This window comes from Carassius gibelio, chromosome A17 (genome assembly GCF_023724105.1).
Source record: "Carassius gibelio isolate Cgi1373 ecotype wild population from Czech Republic chromosome A17, carGib1.2-hapl.c, whole genome shotgun sequence".
NCBI lineage: Eukaryota > Metazoa > Chordata > Actinopteri > Cypriniformes > Cyprinidae > Carassius > Carassius gibelio.
This window is the reverse complement of record NC_068387.1, coordinates 12,438,560-12,455,855: the sequence shown is the minus strand read 5'-3', so window position 1 is coordinate 12,455,855 and position 17,296 is coordinate 12,438,560. Positions and strand designations below refer to the sequence as shown.

Here is a 17,296-nt window from a genome sequence, read left to right as displayed (position 1 = left end):
GAAAGGTTACAGTGAAAAAAGCAACAAGTATTTTTTTTTTTTTATCTAAACAGGTCAAAGTATCGCATAACAACACCTTACAGTCAATGTTTTGAATGTAGCAGAATTAGTGAGGTTGTAACCAAGAGGAACTCATTGGGTTAAACATTACCTGAGCTGTTCCTCTTTTAGAGTCTACTTCCTAGAGGGAGCGAAACATAATTTGTTGACTTCCCTTTATTTGACACAAGATTGTTAGCAATGTCTCATAAAATATATTTTTGTCTCAATATGCTTCCACTTCTAGAAGGGGAAGGAGAAGATTCTGCCACTGACAGCGGCCCATAAAATACTAAATTCTGCTTTGCTTCTTATCAAGTTCGAGTGAAACTAGATTCTGTAATGAACATGTAAATTATTGCTTGGGCATTAGGTTTCGAGCCAAAATTGTAGTCTCTATCGTAGGTGGAGGAATTCAAGGAAAGTTATAAGTGAACTTGGTGCTCTTAGACAAGGTCTGGACCTCTAACTGCAGTGTTTTCCCAAGCAAAGCAATCAGGTACTACTGAGGAGTTTATTCTCTACAACCAGAATGCATCCGCTCTGGCGTGAGGTTTTTGTTCCTGAGAAAGGGCCAAGACCGGGGGCGTACTGTAGACTGGCCCTGTGATCTCTTTAGCACCAGTGACAGTCCCTCTCCACTAACACTATAGAGATGATTAGCCAGGCAAATAACTAAGTCACCTCCCCTACAGCTAGACAAGACACTTCCCAGACATGGTGCTTACTGCCACACGCACTCACAAACACCCACTCACTCGAACACAGATGGGGAAGCAGGCGCAGGCACAAAGAAACAGACACAAAGGTTGCATATGAGGACATAAAACATAGTGCTGTCATATTAAAAGTGTTACTACAGGCCATAGAGAAAGCACTAGCATTTGAGGGATACAGTAGGAATGCTTAAATTGGTAAAACATTTGGACATTTATCCACCATCATGTTGTTCCAAACCTGTACGACTGTACGACGATTTTTTTCTCCATAGCACTGTTGGGTTAGATTATGTTTTGAATAACGCATTCTCATCCCAAGGCGTCATATACTCACATGGCACCTTATAGCGTCAATATTAAACGCAGAATATGGGTTAGGTTTAGTGTTAGGGTTAGGGTTAGGCCGCTAGGGGCGTTCTGGCCCATATTGATCTGCGTCTAATATTGACGGAGGGTGCCATGTGGGTAGGATGTTGACGAAATGTCAAAAGTGTCAGTATATGACGCCTTGGGATGAGAATGGCCTGGTTTTGAAGCATTGTAGCTTGTTTAACCTGGTCCTTAGTTGGTCATGAGTTGGTTTAAGCTGGTCCTGAGCAGCAGCTAGTAAACCAGCTCAAACCAGCCACCATGCTTCATAGCATATGCTGTTTTTTTTCAACAGGGAAAATAAAAGTCAGTGTGATCCAGTGGTGTTTTGGATCCCATTGGATTTCATTGTATGGACAAAAACAGTTAAACATTCTTAAAAATATCTTCTTTTGCAGTTTTTCCTCCAACCACCCCAAATCAATGCACTAGCAAAAAAACTCATGCCACCATCTAATATTCATCCTCAACTGCAAGGTTAAAGTTGCAGTCCAATGTTTGGTTTTATCAATGCAGCCCTTCCCCATGGATCGGGATCAGCGCTTAGTTTGGCATCAGTACTATCAATCAGACTCTGACTGCTCCTCAAAGGCCCTGCCAGGTGAGCAGTTGTCTGGATAAAGAATCTCATCCATGCGACCCACGCCATCCCCAGCTCCCTTTTTTCCATTAAGTGTGTTAAATATACTGTCATCAAAGGCATACCCTTGTCTGAAAGGCCTTGACCGGTGTGGAAGATGTTTCACTCTGCCGCCACAATCATAAGTGCTTGACTTTTGGTTGTGATGCAGTATTAAATTATAGCATGGCTATAAATAATGGACTTACAATGGCAGTTAAATTAGATGGTATGATTCACCAGAGTGATGTTGATGGCTTGATTGGGTTTATATGCTGTAACGTGCCCCAGCCTACCTCCCTTTTATGATGTGTTCCGGTGTTAGGGAGTAAATAGCTAAAAGTATCGGTGTTGCTAACTGAATTGTGTAAGATAATATCATAGCTTTTCCAGTGTTTTCAACAAGTAGCCCTCTCTCGAATAGCATTGGGAAGTCTGATTCATTTTAGTGAGTTGGTTCAGTTGGATGATTCACTTTAATGAACCCATTAAAATTATTAATTACTTCATTTCATTTGTCACTCAGTTTTCTTCATGGAACTATTTTTCTCAAATAGCTATGGGTAGTCTGGCTCATTTTTAGTGAATTTATTCATTCTGACAAACCATTTAAATTACCTGGTTAAAATTATTAATTCATCCATCTGAATTACTACTCAATTTTGTTCTTGGAATTGTCTCTTTCAAATAGCACTATGATGGTTCATTTAGATGATTAATTTTATTGGACTGGTTTAAAAATGTTTAATGGATTCATTTATGATTCAGTTAAGAGACGTTAGGGTGCTGTTTAGTTTTATCAGTTTAGTATAAATTTATGTGTATTGAAGTTTGATTGTTTTCAATAATAATTCATATTTTATTATATATAATCAATAAATTACATTATTTAGATATTTCAGCATCTTATATAGCTTTAATGTAGCTACTTTTCCACCTATAGTGTAACATATGATGTTTTCTTACAGCAGCTTGACTGTAGTTAAACTGTTTTAAATGACAAGAATCATACAGCAGTTTCAAAGTATCTCTTCAACACTGCTGTGCCTGAACTCTGTCTGTCTCAAAAGGGTGACATTTTTGTACAGTGCTGTACAGTAATTTCTCCCCTCCTCCACTCCTTCTCCTGGGGCAAGATCATAGGAAGGGAGGGGGAGAGAAGAGGAGAGGGGATAAAAAAAAGAAAAGAAATCCTGCCCAAGTGCTTTTGGCCAGAGCTCTGTCTCCTTCTACTTCTCCCTCCCCGAGGGGCACAGCCTTCAGGGGTCATTTGTTTGATTATGCTGACTGTCCCCAGCCTCGGCAGTACACAATAAAGGCCTGACATAGCAGCCTGCTTGCCTTCTGTGTCCTGCAGATACTCATCACGAGTGTCAGGACATACCAAGGTTAGTGGTCACTGGGACGGCGCTCATAGGCGAAGGGCTTGCCAAACGCACTTGGCTGATGAATGAATGTCACATGGAATGGAGGGGGTGAGAAAGCAAAAGAGAAGAGAGGTGGGGTGGGGTGGGGTGGGGGGATGGATTACAAAGGTTATAGATATCCAACCTCCCAACACCCCAACTCACAACATACCCTCTCCCCTATTTTTTTTCATGCTTTTATAATTCTTCCACCCCCTCAGACAATGGCCAGCAGCTTTCTGGAAAAAAAACATCAGAATAATTGCACACAGAAAGAAAGAAAAAAGTGATAAAGGTGCCTTTCTCAAATTTGTGTGGTCTCAGAGGGGAGTCCGTCTCTTTTGGATGCTACAATAGTACCTTAAAGGCAAGTCAGGCTGCTTGGCGGCCATCTTGGTAATGCCTTCGGCTAGCTATGTGGCTGAATTTGTTTGAATGACTGTGTTTCAATAAAAATAATAATAAAAAAAGCATAAATCATAAAAAAAAAAACTACACATTATTTGATGTTCATGCAAATCCTCCTGTACAAAAAGAATTACCTAAAAATAATGCAGCATGATGGAATTGATTTTCAAGAAACAAACTTGAGTTTTCAACAAGTTGTGGTGTAGCTTGACACAATGCACTTTATGTCTATCTTGACTCTTTTTAGAGATTTGGTTCAATATCATTTCTCAGTTTTATGAAGCTACTTTTTTGATTTTTTGATTCAATGAGCATGCAAGTCCTGAACTTGATTGGCTCTTTTATGAAGCAGGTGTGCACATCTGTTTAGTGCTAATGTGAAGTTTTTATAGCTAATAGATTTGTATTTATCCAATGTGTGAGAGAGATATGTTCACATCAAATCTGATTACTTTGCGTAGCCGTAGCCACTGATGCTAATGTGGGGTAAAGCCCAGGAGTGCTGCATTGCTAAGAATATTCCTGTGAGGAATTTCTCCAACTCATTTTTTTTTTACCATAAAAGGGCAGTAAAATGCTGACTAGGGAAGAAGACAATGTCAAGGAGAAAAGGGTATAGGTATTTTGGATCCTCTTGACTGCTTGCCTTGGAAAGAGAGAGAGAGAGAGAGAGAGATAGACAGAGGAAAAGAGAGAGAGAGAGAGGGAGAGGGAGAGTTATTCTTGTCACAAACCCTTTTGTCTGCATCTGCTGACTGCTTGCCCATAGCCAGCAGCATGCTTTAACTGTTTTGTCACCTCCTCGCCTCACACGGATCAGCTGTTGTTCTTTTGTTACGGCTATTGTGTAGGCTAAGCCTCTAAGGCCGCTCTGCTGTGTGGTAAACACAGCTGAATCGCACGGCAGACAATTCCACATCAATATTTCATATGCCCTCTTTAGGACTCCTGATTCAGTCAAGCTGAGAGGAAAAATACGTCGGGCATGGTTAAAAATGGCCCACATAGCCCACCGAGAAAAATTTATACTAATAAAAAAAACACTATGTGTGTCTGTGGCTGCCGTGTTTGTGCACGCTGTCATGCTGCGTTTCGCTTCTTGGCTGTAGATGATGTGAAAGTGTAAAAAGCGTAAGTGATTACTCAATTACTTCCAGCAGTTCCAAGTTCCGATTTAAGTTTTAATAGGTCATATTAATATACAGTACAACAACATTAAGAGTTAAAGAAATATTCTGGGTTCAGTGTTCAGCTCAGTTGACAGCGTTTGTGGCATAATGTTGATGCCCCCCAAAATTATGTCGACTTAATGCAGAAATCTGGGTTACAGTGAGGAGCTTACTATGGAAGTTAAAAGGATCAATGAAAACAGGAAAATACTCATTGTTTCAATGATATACCCACAAAATGTAAACAATATGAGTGTTAATGGGATTTTAGTGTGAAAAATTGCTTGGTAACCATTTATGTGTTATAAAGTTATATGCAATTGTTACCTTTTTAACACAATGTCATATACCCTAAAACCCTAAACTGAAAATTACACAAGTGTCTAACACACAAGGTAACAGAAATTATTTTGTAAAATTATCAGCTTCGTTTTTCTTTTTTTACATCCTTCAAAAAATGTGTCCCATTCACTTCTTATGTTGTAGATAATATATCTATACCAGTAGATAATATATCTATATTTTCTATTATTGTAGATATTACTGTGTCCCATTCATGTCTCATTGTAACCTTGTTTTTTTGCTTTTTTTTCAGAAAAGGAAGGACAAATTATGCCACAAATTCTGTCAATTAAGCTCAGTTTGTACTGAAAAAATGATTATTGCGTGGTTTTATTTTCTGAGTATTATTACAAGACTATCTGGCCACTGGTTCCTGCCCCCAAGCTTGATCAGTTTTCTGGCAGCACTGCATCCTCAGCGCTGCTGTTGCCAAGGATGAGAGGACACAGGACTGTCTTATGAAAAGAGGGATATTATATCACGCCTCCACTGAGAAACACAAGACAAGAGGTGTAGGGGGTGGGGGACGGGACACGTAGAGCAGTCATGATCAGCAGCCCCTGTACTTCAACCAGCATTCATTCACCCCACTGCGTGTGCACTTGGGCCCTCTATACAAACTGCCCTCGAATCAACTCTGTTTGTTGGGTAAATATTGATTGAGGAGAGCCTTACCTCCTGATAACTACCATACAAATCAAGGTCTGTGTGGGGAGGGGAAGGAGGGCTGAGCGAATACGTGTGTGGGAAATGTCATAGATGAGTACCGGTATAGATGAAGACACAGTCTGTGAAACTTTTGTATCTCAGAAGGCCACAGCATGGGGAACTGAAAGCCCAGACCCACTCTCTGTCCCTACTAAGAGTTTCTTCTTGGGAAGAAAGTCCTGGTTTTCTCACCAGAGTTAATCATTAAAGGGGAAGAGTCTACTTTCCATTTCATTGTGGCTCCTGTTTGATATTGCCTCTGTATGGAGCCGGTGTATTTCACTGCTTGTATTTGCTCAGGCGAAGCTGTCCAGTCAAAGGTGATAAATTCACCTGCTAGCCAGTAAGATTTCTCAGAGATCGTTAAAGAGAAAAATGAAAACATTTAGTTTCAATGCTAATGATGCAACATTAATATTAATGAAATTAAGTGATAATTGAATCTAATGATGATACAGCAAAAAAAAAAAAAAACAACAACTCACAATTCATACTTCATCATTATCACCATTTCCCCATCTCAAACTTTAATCTGAGAAGTGAACACTTCCCTTTCACTACTGGTAAGGATCCTCAAAACATTTTTTTAAAGCTGTTTATATTTGCACACACGCATGTATTGAAGTACAAAATAAAGACCTTTTTAAATAAATATAACATCTAAATAACGCAGAGTTTTTCAGGAGTTTTTTTTTTTTTTAAAGGAGATAACGGATTGACAGAGAGCAAACAAGTCTCAAGGCCAGGGGGCTGAAAGCATAAGAGTCCACCCCACTTGCCTCCCACCCACTGCTTGTCCAGGAGCTAGATAGAACTTCAAAAGAACAACATCCCAATGAACGTGAAACGTTACACTGAACGCTGGACGTTCAGCTCCAGCTAATCAATAGCACATAGAAAGAAAAACCTTGCAGTTTGATAAACTCTTGGCTGGAGTGTCAATCAGGCAAACAGATTGCATGTTTCTCTCTCTGATAAAGATTCTTTCAAAACCCACTGTGATGCAACTGAGCTCCACAAACTGTCCCGGCAACCTTGAAGCAGGCCTAGGTGCTAACTGCAAATGCTGGACAAACATACGCGTGCTGCTGCTGATTCTGCATTGGCCTTGATGAAAAAAATTTTTCATACTTAAGAAAACTTTGAGCAAGCACCATATGCCCATTTCTCAAGGCACGCTGGCACATAGTGAGTGTGCGCGTGAGTGGATATATTTACGCTCACCTTTAAATAAGGTCATTAGTTTTTTTTTTTTTTTTTTACAGAAGACGAAATGAGCATTATAAATGGAGTTGTTCAGCCAAAAAAAAAAAGAAAAAGAACAAAAAAGCCATTATTTAGCCTACTCCTCGCCTTTTTTTTCTTGAATCACAAAAGAACATTTTAAGAATAAACTTATAAGAAAAGTACCACAAACTATTCTGTGAATAACGACTTAAAATTTTGTTCTGTTTGTCACATGAATTTGTCAGATGCATTTTGAAGACATAGATTGTATGCACACTTTCATGATGTTTTTGAAGCTTGAATGCATTGAGATTTCATTGAAAAAGAAGGATCAGTAAATCTATCGCTTTGTGCTTCATGGAGGAATGAAAGTCATACAGCTTTGGAACAAGAGTGAGTCATAATGAGTTTTCATTTTTCACTATTCCTTTAATAACGAATGATTATTATGCTGAATCTGATTCGCCATATGAGCAAGATGTCCTTTCGCCCTTCTATATCATTGCATTTACTAAAGCAAACAATGCCATAATGACATGTGCACTTGAAATTCAGGGGCACTAGGTCTCTGACCTAGAGGAGGGTCTGGGCTCAAACCTGCTTGGGCTAAGGGTTATGAAGTCATTTGTCTCAAATTGCAGTTGAACCTCATGAAAGAAGAGAGTGTTTGAGGGAGGGAAAGAGAGAAAGGGGGACATCTGGAGTAGAAGGAGGGGGAGATGGAGGACAGAATGGCCTAAGGACTGGAGCAAGCAGGAGGAGGAGAAAGGCAGCTTGGAGCTGGGTCTTGTCTGGCTGAAGAAAGGATCTGGCACCGAGACTAATGAAGAGAAGAAGGAGGGAGACAGAGACGGGCGGTTGGGTGGGAGATGTGCCAGGGTTTGGAGAAAGCCGTGCATGAGTGCTACAGATGTGTTTGAACCCCCTGGAGCAAAATAATGACATAATCACCAGTGGTGTCACTAAGCAGACTGCACACAAGGTGACATGGGAGAACATGCAAGGAGTCTGGGCGGAAAAAAAAGAGACCTGTCTAGTCCATGGAAGAACTTTCCATCAAAAGCTATTTGTAGGGAGCCATAAAGACTGGCACTGGCACTGGCACTGGCAGGTGTTTCTCAGTTTGTGCCACTCCAGGAACTTGACTGTAGGAAGAAGGAGTTCTAGTGAGCTTGCAGGCCCTTTAGAAGCTACTTAACGCACAGTTTATGTTTTGTCACAGGTTGCTTCGTGACACCAGAATTCAAGTCCATGGCAGGCAGCACTTCACTCTGAGAGGCAATTAAAGGAAGTGGATATTCAGCGCCACAATGTCACACTTTAGGGCAGGAAGCATGTGATGCTTGTTGGTGGGACATGGTCAAGTTCATCCTGTGTTCTTAATCCGAGAAAAAAACAACAACAGCAACCTGGTCTCATAAAAATATGTACCTCTGTGTACTTTTATCTAACACCATTTTTACATACTATACTTCATGTTTCGCCACAGATAATTGTACAATGAGTGGCATTAAAACACCGGTTCAATACATGAACCCTGGCACATTTTTTTAAGTTGATATAAGTACGTATAGCTGTGTTTTTATTATGTTGCATCAGTTACTGTACGTATTGTGGCGGTTCAGAATTCAAATATCCCAGGACTGCCTAAAAGTTAATACTGTATCGTGTTGGAAATATGCCTTACACCAAACCCAACCCTAAACCTACCTGATAGTGTTATCAAATGTCGATTCATCTTTACACAGGATTTGAAATGGAGCTCATTGCCTCTCAAGTACGTCTACATACTCCGTGAGCTACTGAACAAACCTATTGTCTATGAAAACCCATAGATATGAAGCTGGATATGTGCAGTGCTAATATTCAAAAGCATCAATTTTCAAATCTCCCAGCATATTAATATTGTTTTGAAGTAATAACATGATATTCCTAAAGTAAATGTGCAAAAAATATGCTTAATTAATCGAAACTGTAACATTTGTGTGAAAAGGAATAAAAGGTTTCAGAAAATTTCTGAACAACAAAATTATTTTGAAGCAAAGTTGCATAAGTGTGTATAAGAGTTGTTTTCAGAGAACACATATTGAATTAACAATTTTGTTTCTGACTGATTATAAAAAACGTATCTGATAGCGATTAGCCCATAATTATTTTTATACTATGCCTGATGATATGATTGTTTTTAAAATCGTTATATTTTTTTTCTAAATAAAATCAAAATAAAACTCTAAAAACTAAAATCAGTAATTGTACAGTAAATACATAAAACATATAATGTACAGTTTGTAAAAATATGCATTGTGAAATTGCTAAAGATTATATATAACAGTTTTATTAAATTATTGGGTTGTTTTAAATATTAACTTTAAGTGTTAAATTGTGGCAAAGGTAATATTAATGTTAAATAAAATACTGGAAATAAACATTCAATTATATATTCGATATCAACTAAAACCAGTAAAAAAAAAAAAATTGAGCCAATAATCAATATGGTACCAGTACATTGTGTATCACTATTTTTAAGCTTAAATCCAACAAAATGTTTTGAGGCTTATGCATAAAACAAGACAAAAAATATGATTGCATATCTGCTGCCACTGTCAGACAAACAAACCTATGACGGCTATGGTTAAACGCAATAAAACGAGTGGACTGGACAGAAACGATCATCAAAAATGCTCGTGTTTGCAGCACACATTGAAAAGGGTTAATAAAGTATTGTCTTTTGTTGTTATATACAGATTTTTGCCATATGTTTCTTGCATTTCACTATGTCGTGTATGATATACAATGGTTCATGTAAAATCACAGCTACTTTATGTATGCTGTGTGCATTTTACTGAAGACTGACTTTTTTACATTTATATGGTAGTTACAGTATATGGCCCCAGACCTCAGTTATCGTGAAAAAAGGCAGGAATTTTAACTTTGACAATATGGGACCTTTAAGTAGCTAAACGAAACACTCATATTAGATTTATAGCATTAGGGGAAGAATTAAACTTGAACAGTATGTACTACATCTTTGATTTATTCTGTATGTGCCAGTGTGTGTGTGTAGTCGATTTCTTTGGCTGGTGCTAAAGACTGCAGGGCTTGGTCCCTCTGTGCAACTTACTGACCATTAATAAGTCATTTTGTCTGGAAGAGAAGAAAAAAAAAACATTGCCTGAAAGCATCACGCACCCTTATCTAATTTCTGTCTCTGTTTCTCTGAGTAATATACAATATAGAGTGCCTACAGCAGTAGGTCCCTCTAAACTGCCATCGCCAGACAGTTAGGCTGAAAAAACTCTTTGTGTTTGGTAAGTGCAGCAGTTTAAAGTAGGTGTGCTATCGTTGCACCTTCCATTATGAATTATTAAATTACATCTCTTTGTTGATGTTGCTATTTGTGCTAGTAACGAACAAAAGATAAGTCTTTAATGCAGATTTGATGGCAGCGATTACGCTGTCCCTCGGTGAGTACAGTCAAGGCCATTGGATGTAATGTGCTGTTCTGTACCATTCTCCAGGTCACCTCCACTAATGATTAACCAACACGCTGAGGAAGTTCAGTTCCCACAAGAACCGCATGAGATCACAGCCGCTGCGAGTGATCTCATCAACAGAGATATGGGAACGGATATTCCCTTACATGGCAGGTAAAAGAAAAAACTATTTTTTGTCAAACCTGAATACTGTTAAACTCACTCTCTGCCAGTTTAATTTAAAATATTGCCTGAAGTGCATTCAATAAAGACATAAAGAGTGCCAGCCTTATTCTATCAGCAGCCACAATGGGAACAGAACCCAAATGTCGTCCTATAACTAGATTACTGGAGCTCCTCTGACGTGAAGCATGGTAATAACTAAGCTAATATGAAGGGAGTTTGTTTTCATAGAGCTTTATTATGTTCAGCTGGGGACGTAAAGTGTGACGGGGAGCTGTGAAGCATGACATTTAAAGTAAAGCAGTAGTGAAAAAAAGAGGAAATGCATTATAGTCTCCTATCCATTAGCTCTCAGGTGATGAATTGGTTCAACACTGAGCATAAGAGGCTGTTAGCGGAATACCGCTAAACCTGCTGTACTTGATATTAAAGCATGGAAGTATTTTTATATCCTATTTGTATTATTAGTAATATGTTATTGTAATTGTTTTAAATTTCTCTTTTATTTGTCAAAAACAGTAGTTTTTATCTTGTAACTGTAAGTGTCAGTCAATCAGACAGTATGATCTAATTAGACAGAGGAAGATGATTGTGAGCCAAGAGCCCTTGAAGACAATAGTCTGCATCATCTGACCACAGTGACTCTTGATATCACATGACGGGCCAAGGGTTTACCACAGAACACTTATTGTGAGGGGTGCCATCCCAGCTGCATGTGCGCTTGCAACACAATGGGGCACCAAGTCCGACTTTGTCTTCGGTTTCAGTCAAGCGGATATTTTTTATACTTTTGCTGCATACTGGATGCAAAGTTGAATTTTGATCTTTTGTTGCACATTTTCTGTGCTTTTAAATTAAGGCATAAATGCTAAACTAATATAACTGAAGTATTACTAATTTAATTACATTTAATTTGAACATTAAATAGCATTATATGTGCATGTGTGAGGTAAACAGCCATTCGTAGGTTGATATACCTTTAAAAGCATTAACACAGCGGCTCTGCGATGCTTTCAAAACATTACTTTGTTTGTTTGAGCATCCCGACCTGCCTAACAACAGCAACATTGGCTCAACCAATGGCGTGATTTAGTGAGGACAGTCATTATTTTTGCTGTTCAGTTCATTGATGCGTGTGGCCTATAGAGAAAGTAATGTAAAGCTAAACAATTTTTTTTTTTTCCCAGCAAGAAAATTATGTTAAGCGGTTACAACTGTAAGATTAAGTTAAACTGTCCCTAATGTATTCTTTTAATGTCCACCGCTATCTTATAGCACTGTACGTAGCTTTGAGTGGCGTTATAATGGGAGCATGAGGTAAGCTGGCAGACAACACTGCAGGTCAGTGTGAGGTCAGAGAGGAAGAAGTGAAACCAGAGCCCAATCCTAAAATGTGCTAGTGTAGCGTGGCAAAAGCTAGCAGCTCAAAGATAAACAACAGTAAACTAGCCCTCTGTGGGGGAGCTGTGTGTGGACTTGGGAGGCCAGGACCTCCTGGCAGTCACGATGGCAGCTCTCTAAGCTCTTATTGATAACCTTCTTTTCTCATGAGGCAGGGGAGATAATACACTCCTGGAACAAGGGTAAAGGGAGATGAATGTTAGACAATAGACGGTCGCAGTAAAGGGACCATCCGTGCAGTCTTTGAACTTTTCCCTGTCTCCAATGGACAATTAATAATGAAGGCCTTTGGGGTAGGTCACACCAGGCATGGACAAGAGGAGACGAGAGAAGAAACAAAGGGGAAGGGAAACCTGGAGAAGAGGGGGGACGTGTTGGATGTTGGATAATTGATCTTTTTTGAGGGGGAGAGTGTTGCTCTTCAGAGCATCTTATATTGCATCATTTACATGCTTTTTTGTAGACATTTATTTTTTTAAATATGATATTCTACCTTAAATTGCCGTTTGCTAACTTTTAATTTCAGATTTTCTGTAAAAGTATAAACACTGTGGCTCTGTTCATTTGCAAAACCTGACAACAGCAACACTGAATCAACCAATAGCACGTGTTGTGGGTGGTGCTATCTGCTTGATCGACCAATGGCAGGTGAGTTTTTTTTATTTTTTATTAAAGCCATTAATTTAGCAGTTCCGTTTGTTGACGCTAGCGGCGGTAGAAATTACACACTTCACCTTTAAGTATTCCCTCAGCTATAACAGTATCTTTTTAACCTTGGGATTTCACCACACAGACAAAACTACGAGCGAGAAACAAACAAAGTTTTAAAGTTTCATTCACTCAGTGCGATAATAGCCACGGACACCTGATAGCCTGAAGATACCAGTTCGAGAACTTGAAGTCAAAGGAGGTCTGTGTGAGCATGCTGTGGGTATATAGCCACCAACACTTTTTCAAAAAGGCTCAGAGATCACAGGGACCAAAGAAAGAGAGACTAAGCCTACTCTCTGCTCACGTCAGCCAGAAAATGGTATGAGGACTGAAGACAAGGCTGGTCTGGGATAAGTTGGGGGGGTTCACACAAGGGGTTTTGACAGAAGAGCCTTAAACTATTTTGTGGCCGAAAGATGAAACCTTCCCAGAGCCGTCATAAAAATGTCTTCTTTTCCCAGTGGAGCCCTTGGACCCCACCCCCCTTAGAACTCTTCAATGGAGCGAAGACGGCTCCTGAGAACCAGATGCCACAATTACAGGGCCAGGAAACGCCACTTTGGCTAACAATGCGTAACTCTGCAGGTGTTCACTTTCTTTCTACGATTACATTTTCAGCAACTTTGTTGTTGCTGGATGTGGATGTGATCGCACTCCAGTTTTCAGTAAACCAGAAAAATTTTTTTTTGAAGAATGTTTATGCAGCTCTTTTCCATATAAATTCAAAATAGAAGAAAAAACACCATAAAAGTGGTCCATATGACTCTTGGTCTATAGTCCAAGTCTTCAGGAGCCATACACTAGCCTTATATGAGAAGTTATGCACTGACAATAAATATAAATTATTATGCACTGACAATAATTTTTTTTTTTTCAGAAATATCATGTCAACATTTTAAATTTCACTGACAGTTCAACAGTTCATGTAGAATATGGTTTAATGGCTGCAAATTGTAAGATTTTCAGTGAATAACAATGTAAATTGAGTCTGTTCCACACACAACGCGAGACTTCAGAAGACTTATGGATCATGGACAATTTTTATGGTTCCTTTTTTGTATCCTGTCAATGAATTCTTGTTTTTTGAAAAGAGCTGCTTGAAGACCCTTCAAAAACACTTCTTTTTGGATCCATGAAATAAAAAATAAAAAAATAACAGTATACTGGTTCAGAAGGACATGGGGAGTGTAAATAGTGACCAAATTTTCATGTTTAAGTAAACTAAAACTTTAATATAATATCATTCTAATATGTTCATTTAGCTTCGCAGGATAGACAAATGATGTTCCCAGACAACAATTAAGCAGGCCTGTTAGGTTTGATCACATCTGCTTTGTACATAAGAGATAACACTTGTCACATTGCTGGTTGTCACATTTAGGAGAAAAGACGAGAAAGGAAGCTTAACTTGTTTTTTGGGGCCGGGGGGTGGGGGGAGGTTTCAGAGTCTGGACATCATAAGCTGTGTCTATGCAAATGTCCTTGATTGTGTTCATTTGTGTCATTGTCCAGCTAAGACAAACAGAGCAGTAATTAGGAGGGAAATGACGGCGCATCGAGACAGCACGATGGAGGAGGAGCCGAATGAAGGATAAACAACTTGAAAGAAAAGAGCAAGCTTGGTGAACACACAACACAAGTGCATTGAAGGCATTTAATGAAGCTCCTTTAATTATGGCCTTTGCTCATTCCACCATGAGGAATGTGACAATTATGCCATTAAAAACTTTGTAATGGGAAAGTGAGGGGTGAGTACGTTCGAAGAGGGATGAAAAGACACAAGGCAGCGAAAGGAAGTGCAATCAAAGAGAGGGAGAGAGAAATGACAGGGCCCAACAACAAAAAAGAAAGTCTCAAAGGAGGAGGAAGCACATTACTGGTGCACATTGACAGACTAGATTAACATCAAACGATCAGCACAACAGAGGGTATATTCATTCAGGAGGAGCTAGCAAGGTGGAACTTTGATGATGCTAAATTTGGCAGAAAGAGCGACTTGCTGAATCGGCAAGGGTTCCAGTTTCATGCCTCACAGTCTGACAGGTGGAGAAGAGAAAATTTAGTACAAAAAAGCCTCAGCATGAAGTGTCCCTTTGCACCGCTAAAGGTTGTGTGACCTCTCTCTGCGGCACAGACTTGCTGTGGGATATCATCGCACGCTAGAGAGACACGACAAGAGGTGAGTTGGCCCGGTAGGAAAAAAGGAACAGACCAGGGAGCTAAAATTTGCATTATAGATCGAGTTTTCCTTGCATGGAAAATGAGCATTTGGGAAAATTTTTTAGGCTGTCCTGCTTGTACACCTGTGCAGCCTTTGTGGCTCTTGATATGCAAAACAATCTCTCCCTCGGTTCGACTTCTCTACCAACAACAGTCTTATTCATGGTGCCCTGCACTTTCTTCCACAGCCATGCAAATCTTGCATTTATATATGAAAATAGGGATCATGTCCCTAAATATCTTCCTGGTCGCGAAAGGTGTGGCGCGCCACATTCTCCGTACCTGCAATCACAATAAACCTTGGCTTTGACCTGATCTAAATGAAAGGGAGGGGAGGGGGAAGGGGGCAGATTTTTGCTAATAGTCAGCTAAATGATGATGATGTTGTAAGGATAGTGTCTGAATGACCAGAGTCCCAGTGGGCAGATATTGATAGTGAGCTGAACGCTAAATGTGAGCTTTGCAAATTGTATTTGACAAGGACACTTGGGCCTGAAGCATTGCTCCCTGTCTGCCTCATCAAACCGACAGATGCATGACTGTGTTTCAGCCAAAAAAAAAAAAGAGAGAAAATTCTTGTTCACTTTACCCCAGGAGTATTGCAAACAGGGGGAGCAAAGGGGTGGGGCTTATTGGATGAACAGCTTGCCATTCATTGTCTAATCATATAAAGAGATCATTTAGCTGTATTCATTTTAAAGCCTTGAGATTCAAAGTAATGCCTTTTGCATCACTGCATGTATCTCACCTTACAATACAGTGTAGTCTGATAAGGTGAATGCAGTCACTTAGAAGCGTGAACCACAGGTAACGGACGAGGGCTCACCTCAAAATCGTTGGCCTTGTTGTAGTGCATGTTAAGAGCGCGGAAAAGCTCGCAGTCCCGGCTCACGCTCAGCTCGTCTGCCCCTGTTATGCCGTCGTTGATGGCCTGCCGAGCGAATTTCTCCATCTGGATGTAGTAGAACTCACGGAAGTTACTGAACCACTTGATCAGCTGAGATGTGATGCAGCGGTTGAACTTCGAGAGAGAAAGGGGGAAAAGAGAAACACTTGTAATTTTTGTTCCAGTAGGTTCAGCACAGAGAAATTCATTTGATATTCATTATAGTGCATTTGTGCTCAGTACATATCAGTACATTTATTTATTTTAAAGAAATTTAGTAATTGTTGATTTTTTGTTCCATAATATATCATATTATTTTATTAGAACTGTTTTTTATTATTTACTCCAGAAGGCTCCTACAATTTCAATCTTTAGTCTGTTTTTATTGAGAAATCGTAACATCAGGTGTTCTAATATGGTTAGCCAGTGAGACCACATGTCAAGACAACAGATAAGGCATTTGTTTCTACAAACGTGTGTACTACACATTGTCCTTGAGGATGATGGGTAAGCAAACAAACCCGTAGCTGAGACAGATTGGTCAGGCTTTTTTTTTTTTTTTTTTCAACAAGTCTTACACGGTCGGTGCAGATATTTGCTGTTGTGCGCAAATGCAAACAGTTCAGGGCTGAGTAGATTGTAGCTTGTAATGCAGTAAAAGCTAATTTACATATAGCCGAATTAATGCCGACATGCCTCAGGTTTTTTCCCCCACATTAATAATCGAGTGAAGTAAGTGATCAAGTAAAGAGTGAAACTGAGTGAAGAAATCAAAATTCCATTAAAAACCTTGCAACAAGTACAGCTCTAGTTGAATAGTTGAGCTCGGCAGCTCAAAGCTGGCTTTCGTACACTGTTGTGGGAGCTATATTTGGAGCACCAGATCCTAGACCAGTAAATACACAGTACTCTGTTTGCCCTGTGTACTTGCCCCACGACCTCAGCGAATGACCTGTGTGACAGCCTTTGGTCCTTTCTGTGTGTGTGCAGCTACGTGTGTATGTTCATGTGTGTGTGCGAAAGCTGCGGCTGCCAAGAGTGTGAATGTACAGGACAGCTGAGTTGAATTCAGCCAAGTTAAAAGCTATAAATCCAGCGGGCTTTCTGTTGGCTGCTCTGACATGCAGCCTCCTGCCTTTTGTCATTACGGGTGTTCGTCAAACCTTCATTGCCTTTGCCTCCCCTTCCATATCTCTAAAGAGCATTAATCAAAAATCAACAGCGAGCACTTATCTATCTGTGGCCATGAGAACATGCAGGTCTCTGTTTAGATGACAGCTGAGGAGAGAGAGAGATTGAGCATAAGGAGAAAAAAAAAAGAGGAAGGGCAAGGAACAAAGAGGGTGGAGGGCGACCGTGTTTTCTGAGGGTCAATGTAATTACCGTGTAGAAACTTTTCTCCATGCTTGCAAATGT

General features: G+C 39.7%; 1 protein-coding gene across 2 annotated transcripts in view; it reads right to left on the bottom strand.

Annotated features, from left to right (window-relative positions):
- The window catches only part of LOC128031442 (prospero homeobox protein 1-like), a 34,176-nt gene that overhangs the window by 4,219 nt on the left and 12,661 nt on the right, over window positions 1–17,296 (bottom strand). For both annotated transcript variants that reach the window (XM_052619706.1, XM_052619707.1), the window contains exon 4: window positions 15,821–16,015. In XM_052619706.1, coding sequence (XP_052475666.1) covers window positions 15,821–16,015 — 195 coding nt within the window. The remainder of the gene's footprint in view (window positions 1–15,820; window positions 16,016–17,296) is intronic.